The sequence below is a fragment of the Tarenaya hassleriana genome, unplaced genomic scaffold (assembly GCF_000463585.1).
Source record: "Tarenaya hassleriana unplaced genomic scaffold, ASM46358v1 Cleome168, whole genome shotgun sequence".
NCBI lineage: Eukaryota > Viridiplantae > Streptophyta > Magnoliopsida > Brassicales > Cleomaceae > Tarenaya > Tarenaya hassleriana.
In genome coordinates this window covers 9,070-17,113 of record NW_010965103.1, presented here as the reverse complement: position 1 = coordinate 17,113, position 8,044 = coordinate 9,070, and the positions used below count along the sequence as shown (strand labels likewise).

Here is an 8,044-nt window from a genome sequence, read left to right as displayed (position 1 = left end):
CGAAACGTTTCCTCACCCCTTTTTTTCGAACAGCAAACCCTAAGTTTTAGGTAAATAACCTTTCGATATCCCAAATTTATCTCCGTTTTCGTCTACGTCTCTTTGTGCGGCTAAGTCTAATAATAATAATAATACAATAATAATAATAATAATAATAATAATAATAATAACAATAATAATAATAATATTAAATATTTTAAAATAAGCAAACGTAGTATAAAAAGATATTATATGATGTAAATTTCTACACTTTCAAAAAAAATATAAATTGATATATATATATATATATATATGATGTAATATGGTTAAAAAAAAATAAAAACTTCTGTCATTTTAAAGTGTTAATTGGAACCAAGATAAAACTTCGGCATTTGGTTTAAAGATACACACACATATATAAATGTAGCACATGTGTTTGTTTATGCTCATCGATGAACAAAATCCAACCCACTAGTATGAAACAAAACCAATTCAAAGTGAGAAAAAAAATATAAAGCAAAAAAACATAATCAAATAGCAAGTATCAGGTTTGATTTAGTAGAAAAAAATAATACAAAAGAAAGATTATCCAATATATGATGTAATATGGTTAAAAAGAAGTTAGAGTAATCACAGAGAAGTGAAGGTTAGAAAAAAATTTAATGGGCCCACGTCCTTATTATTTTCGGGCGGGTTGAGACCGGGTTTCGGGCTCCGGGCTTAATTGACATCCCTACCCGTATGTTGGTAATTTTAAAAATTTTCGGTCCACCAATGCTATTGCAGGTCCTGAATCTCGAGGAACAGGCCTTGAGTAGCAACCTGCCAACCTGTATTGCAGGTCCTTGCGTGCTATAGATCGTGGAACGTGCTTCTGACACGAAACGTTTCGTGTACCCGCTTTTTCGAACAGTAAACCCTAAGTTTTAGGATTAGTTACTATCAGTAAATAAATAACCTTTCGTTCTCCCAAATTTATCTCCGTTTTCGTCTATGTCTCTTCGTGCGGCTAAGTCTTCCATTTTCCAGAAGTTTCAACTTAAATCCTCCGCCGTATCTTCAGTATCATCGTCGTTAAGTTATTCTTTCGTACCAGCAAACTCGACTGACTTGCAACCCCACTTCGTCTTCAACTTCAGCAAAAATCGGTATATTTCGCCCTTCGTCAGAGTTAGGTTCGCCTTCAATCTTCAGGTCTTGGGGATGACCTACATGCTGTAGTTCTTGGGGGGGTTCAAGACCTGCGCACAACGCAGGTCTCCCTCAAGCCTACAGTGTGCGCAGGTCTCCCTCAAGCCTGCATTGTGCGCAGGTCTCCCTCAAGCCTGCATTGTGCGCAGGATAAACCCTTCATGATGTGATTTGATTGCAGGTTTAATGGCTGTCTTCAATCCTGTTCTTGATTTGTTAACTGGTGACGAAAAGTTCAATTATCAGCTCCTCCCAGTTTGCCAGTTCCGGAACGTCATGAAGGCAATATATGAACAGTTTGACGAAGATGAATTACAAGTCTTCAGAAAATCCACATTTGGATTTTTATTTCATATATATGATTGTGGATACAGGTTTTCGCAATACCTTGTCCACTTTATTCTGTGCCGCCGACTTAAAACAGAAAAGAAACATGAGTTGTGATTTGTATTTGCCGGGAAGCCTCTCCGGTTCTCCTTGGAAGAATTTGCTACTGTCACTGGTTTGCGGTGCCACAAATACTGATGAAGTGCCAAATGATTATGGTACCAGGGCATTTTCTGATATGTGTAAAAGTGGTGACATGAAGCTGTCTACCGAGAATCTGACTAAAGCAGCCCTGCCGCATTTGAAAGGATATACTGCATTAGACCGAGAAAAGCTGGTTAACCTGATATTGATTGGCGGGATTTTGATGGGATTGGATAGAAGAACCGCTATACCCGATTACCTTGTCAAGATTGCTTGCAACGTGGTGGTATGTAGACATTATCCATGGGGCAGAATTGCATTTGATTTCTTGGTGAAATCAATAAATACAGTAACAGATCATATCAAGAATCCGAAGGGAAACTACATCTGCAAAGGATTCCTCCCTGCAATTCAGTATTGGGCGATGTCTGCTATCCCGACGCTTGGAATGTCAATATCAAAGAAACACGATCCTGAAAAACCTGTGTACTTACGATGGTCTAATTTTAATCACACATCTATGAAGACGATGAGGGATGCAGAATCAATGGCCGCCGAGGTACATGTTCTTTTTCAAAATGATTTATATATATTTCGTAATCATCTTCTGGTCATTCCATCACGACTTGCAGGTTATTAGAATATAGATTTATGGTTAAATGTTGGTTTAGTTGATTTTGGTTTGGTTCAGTTGGTTAGTGTTTCTGTGTTTGTATGGTCTCTTTCTTTTCTCCCTTTTAAGGCACCATGTTTTTTCATTTTGATGGATATACAACAGAAAATTTCTAAAATTCTCTTTCTTTCTTCTTCTGTTGGTCTTCGAACCATCGTCTTCTTCAATTTCTTTCTGGTCTTTCCCTCTCTCTCTCTGTATTTGCACGCTCTCTGCAACTTCATTCTCTCTCTCCTTGGGATTTTGGCGGCATCCGATTCCCACCCACCACCATGAACTATCGCGTCCAGAACTTGCTGGGCGCTCCTGACAAAGGCGACAACGTCGTCGTTATTCAGAACACACAAAAAGCACCCGCCAATACCCGACCATTATTCCGGATACCCGTACCCTGGATACTCGTAAATACCAAATCCCGGATATAAATCTTATAGCTAAATGCCTGAGCCTTCCAGATCCAAATCCAAATCTCTCAATTTTCCCGGGTATCCGACCCGTGCCCACCCCTACGGCTGAGTCTTCCAATCCAGTCGTCTTCCAACATCTGTCGCATCACCGCCTCCCATGAAGGAACTTTTGTCTCTTCATCAATGTGCCTCGCCATGTGGTTCTCCATAGAACCACGTTTAATTATTTATTTATTTTTATTGTTCAGTTGGTGTTTTTCTTTATACTTTCTACAGAATGACCATCTCATCCATTGGCATCTTCTGAGTGGACAACAAATCGAAAGTTACGATGATGAAGTCGAGGACCCTATTGTCTCTAGTATTTTGCGACTTATCAAAGAAGAACATCGATTTTCTGTCGGGGATTGGGGTGTCACTGAAAGGAAAAAGACTGAGGTGGTTAAGGAAAATAACAAGAAGTTGAAATCAGAGAAGACAATGAAGGAGCAGAAAAATGAGAAGGGAGCGACGGAGAAGACTAAGGGAGACACACCAGTGATCATTGAGGGTCCCCTTAATGAGGAGAAGACGAACCAAGAGGAGAAAGATGGGGTGAATGTCGTGTCGTTAATTCAGGAAATGAGTGACAGGATCGTGTCTTTAGAATCAAGACTTATGACTGTGGTAAATGGGGTGATTTCTATGGACAATAGGCTTATGTCGTTGGAAAGACATATTCAGATTCTAATATCTCGTTCTGATCCTTCATTGAGTGCATTCTGTGAGACACGCCCGAGAAAGAGGCCACGTCGAACCTCTGGTTCTTCTTCTATTGATGACGAGGGGAAGAGGATGAAGGGGAAGGGGAAGAGGAAGGAGTTGGAGGACGGCAGAAACAAGAAAGAAGAGGAGAAGAAGAAGGAAGAGGAGAAGGAGGACAAAAACAAGGGGAAAGAAGATATTCAGATGGGAGGGGAGAAGCAGTGGGAGGACCAGGCGATGTCTCACAATCCACTTTATTATACGACCGAGGAAGACCGCCAAAGACTTCATGATTATGAGAATAGGTACATTTCTGGTTTTTAAGCCTAATGCAGGTCCTGCCTCGTCAAACTGCATTTAAAATATGCATGTTAACGTAACAGAAGGCCCTGCATGTTGACCTAATTACAGATCCTGATTATTGACCTGTATTTAAAAATCTGCATTTTATGACCTGAATGTTAACATAACAGAAGGTCCTGCTTCCTGACCTGCATGTCATAATATGGACGGACTGTTTAAATTTACAATTGTTATATTATTTTTTTTTCAGGTGTGCGGGATATTGGGTTTTGCTCGATACACCATTTCCTGTCTTTCCGAAATTTTACGAAGAAATGTATAAGACCGATTCTCAGCTGTCCAATGCTGTAAGTTCACCGTAACATTTTGTTCGTAAATTCCTGTGGTTCACCGTGACTTTTCACCTTGTACCTTTGGGGTTTACATCTTCTTTCTTTATGCTTTGCAGCACATCGATGCATACCTAGCATTGCTCAGGAAGATGTTGAAGACACAACCTGAGCTATTTCCTAAGACCAATATCGCTTTTATGGATTTGGAATTCAATAATCGTATCAAGAAAGTGTATGATAAGATATGTGAATCTTCCTGTCTCAAAGGTTCAGAACTACACAGTTGTCTGAATTCCTACTTCTCAGGCAATTTCCCAATTGCATACGCTACCAGGAAACACTTGGGTGAACTGGAAACGATCTATAGTGTCCTTCACGCCGGTGGAGATCATTGGATCACCCTGTGTATCCATCCGAGAAGTCGACGTATTGAGGTTTTGGATTCTTTGTTTCCTCAGCAACCAGAAGTATACATTAAACGTTGGAACAACGTCAAGCATTTTGCGCTGGTTCTGCCCGTGACGTTCACTCATCTGTCAAATCCCTCTGATCCCCCCGATTATAATCCGTATGAGATTATTCTAAAGACGGATACTCCGCGGCAGGTTGGTGGGGCTGATTGCGGTGTATACGCACTTCAATTTATCGAATGCCATGCCCTAGGGGTTGATTTCAGAGGAGGTCGACTGAGCAACGACCACATATGGAGGATACGGTATTGGATGTCAAAAAGACTTATGGATTTTACTGTTGAATATGTGCGTGACACTGACAACCAAATAGCAAAGGCAGAGAAGGAAGAAATGTCAAATTATGAAGGTTCAGATTTTGATATCAGACCTGAAAAGAAGTTGGAAACCCCTGATTTTAATGTTACTGATAGTTAAACTCGTTCGTTTTTCTAATGTAATTAAGTATTTTTTTTATTAACTACTTCACAAGTGCATCTTGTTCCCAAAACTTATGGCTACGGCCCAAAATATATCGTTATGTGGTTGGAAGAAGGTGTTGCTTCCACCACCGAAGTTACTTCGTCTTTGTTCGTCTGCTTCCTTTTACCCTCTTTTGTGCTTTACCCGGAAGAGCTATCAGAAGACCGACTTTTTTCAATTTCGCGTACCTTGTTTGTTTTCTCTATTATTCACGCCCGCAGGTTGTTAGGCAGGTTCCCTGATCTCTCCGCATGTTGCACTTGCCTATTGCACGACGCTTCGTTACTTGCATTTAGATTACGAGTACCGCCTGGGAACAATAAGATTATTGTTTAAATGTGCACGTTCTTTTTATATCACTGTACGTAAAATATACAACTTGCATTAAAACCTGATATCATTTCTGACTGGTTGTCAACGCAATAACACATAATAATACACAACCGATACAACTATAACGATGAACACGACGAAAGCTTTCTGCATATTCGCTTTCCATGCTTCAATCTCTCCTATGATATTCTCAATCTCATCAAGACACATTTTCTTCAACATCGCCATGTCCTCATTGGTACTCAACTTCCGAATTTTCTGATTCTGTGCATCCATATCCAACCTCACAAACTTTAGCACCTCACCAAGGACTTCAACTTCTTCAAGTACAGCCTCATCAACCCATTTAAAATATGAGAACAATTACCCTAAAACACATTAAGCATAAATTCAGAAACCAAGCTTTTTAATCAACAGGTTTATATAAGACATCGACATAATACCTCCTGAGAAGCACAACAATAGAACATTCTTCCTGGATTGTTCTTAGTTGTTGATGTAAGTGTCACAATGTTGTCTCCACAAACACAATGCTTCGGTATACCGACACAGTGAGCTCGTTCCCTTCTTCTCGAAGTTGATCTTCCGTTAGAAATTGAAGCACTCCAGGAACCTTCAGCTGTAAAACTCATCTAAAATTGCCAAAATTGACAAAAATAAAGCAAAGGAGAAAGGAAAACTTGAGAAACCTCAACTGAATGAACAAACATAAAACCGAAGTGTCGGAAAACCTCATCTGATACGAACAACATCTAATTTCCACCAAACGTATATCTTCCTGAAGTGAGGTAAAAATGAGACTACGACGCATGTGACTCACTACGACCTACTAAGGTCCCACCTGCTAAAATACGTTCTATATTCTTTACGACCCTCCGGATTCATGATGACCCTCTCCTGATTCTCTACGTATGTATGTCTCTATGACCCTTCCGACTATTATCCACTACGACCCTTCTGACTATTAAGCAAGCCCTAAACCCTAAACCCTAGAGCATCAGGGTAGAATATACACTTCGCTCCATGAGACCGTTTCCGCAAACCCGTGATATCATGGGAAATTTTCGATATACTTACATGTCCCAATGAAGCATGCGCCGCTGAAGCACTCGCTTCACCACGGTCCCGGTTTCTTCTTTTTTCCTTTCCCGGCCGCGGGGACGAACGTCGTTCTTCAGATGATGACGGTGACATCTTCGAGTAGATTTGCGTTTTCGCCGGTCTGGACCTCAACCTCTGATATGTAAAATATGTAAAAGTTTAGCCTTTTCCTTTCCGTTTTTCCTATCAAATGTGGAAACTGCGACTCGCCAAGAATTCCGCCGTCTACACGCTTTACGATAAACTGTTTTTTCAGACACGTCCCGTCGTCACTTTTACATTTTTAGGGTTTGAATGGAGATGACTTTTATTTTGGGTTTGTTTTAGTTTTCGGCTTTTGGGCCTTGAATGGTGGGAGTTTTCTGCATATTCGCTTTCCATGCTTCAATCTCTCGTCCGACATTCTCAATCTCATCAACACACATTATAACACCCATTGTCCCCACTTGCAATATCAGAAATTAAATTCGGGAAAAAAGTTTTATGACGCAGGTTGTGCAAGACAAGCAGGTTTTGAAAATAACCTGCGGGAGTGCTTATCGAACGGTTTTGAAAATAACCTGCCGCAGGAATATAAATGGGGATCCCCTTATTTATTGAACGGTTTTGAAAATAGGGACATGGGGAGTGCTTATCGAGGGGGAAAGTGAAATTATTATGCGTCTCCATCTGTATCTCAACTTTTCGAGACGATTTTCCTTTTTAACGTGGCACTCCCGAGATTTACTAACTGTAAATAATAAATATAAATAGTTTTGCTATATATAATAGGGTTCGCCAAGCGGGGGATTTCTCAGATCTCATTCCCCTGCCTCTCCTCTTTCTCATTCTCTCCCAAATACAACCCTAATAGTATATAGTTTCTGTTCTCTTCCAACTTTGCCTGCGAAGAGAAGGGAATGTTTCCTTTCGACTTTCTTTATTGATTTTTCTAGATGTATAAGGTTCATATTCAAAAGAAGGTGGATCAAGGTTCAACATCGACCTCAACCATCCGTCCCATCTTTTAGGTCTGGTTCTTCTCTCCTGTCTCTCTATGTTTTCGAACGCAGAGATTTTTTACGAAGATTCTAGCCACAGATATTTGTTTCGTAAATGGAGGACGTGAAGATAGCGCTCATCTTAGATTTAGTTATGGTGTCTCTGTTGGACTAGCAGTCAAAGATTGGTGTTTTAGCTAAGGAAGTGAAATCTTGCTCTGTGGTTATTCCTGTGTGCATTTAAAATACATATTTGGAGCTTTTTTTTTTATAGAACTAACAGCAGTAGCCATGTGGTTTTGTCGTCAGTGTGACAATGGCCATGCGGCTTGTGTCTCTTGCTGCACCAAGATGAGTAACAGATGTACAAGGTTCATATTCAAACGGAGGCGGATGTACAAGGTTCATATTCAACATCGGCCTCAACACCGTCGGCCCTCCGGATTGCACTGCTTTTTCGTGGTTCGAACTCTTCCCAGATTTTATACTTTCAAGTTTTCCTGATTCTGCTCGCGTTATTTTACTTTTTACTTGATTAGTGGACTTTTGGATTGCATGTAAAAGCAGTCGTATTATCGTCAGGGATTCCAGGGAAAGA

At 40.4% G+C, this 8,044-nt stretch overlaps 1 protein-coding gene across 1 annotated transcript in view; it reads left to right on the top strand.

Annotated features, from left to right (window-relative positions):
- The window catches only part of LOC104809809, a 22,324-nt gene extending 17,337 nt beyond the window's left edge, over nt 1-4,987 (top strand). Inside the window, exons 3-7 of the mRNA XM_010535886.1 lie at nt 1,352-1,488; nt 1,595-2,200; nt 2,998-3,770; nt 4,019-4,115; nt 4,217-4,987. Coding sequence (XP_010534188.1) covers nt 1,352-1,488; nt 1,595-2,200; nt 2,998-3,770; nt 4,019-4,115; nt 4,217-4,987 — 2,384 coding nt within the window. The remainder of the gene's footprint in view (nt 1-1,351; nt 1,489-1,594; nt 2,201-2,997; nt 3,771-4,018; nt 4,116-4,216) is intronic.
- Nucleotides 4,988-8,044: the final 3,057 nt, after the last annotated feature.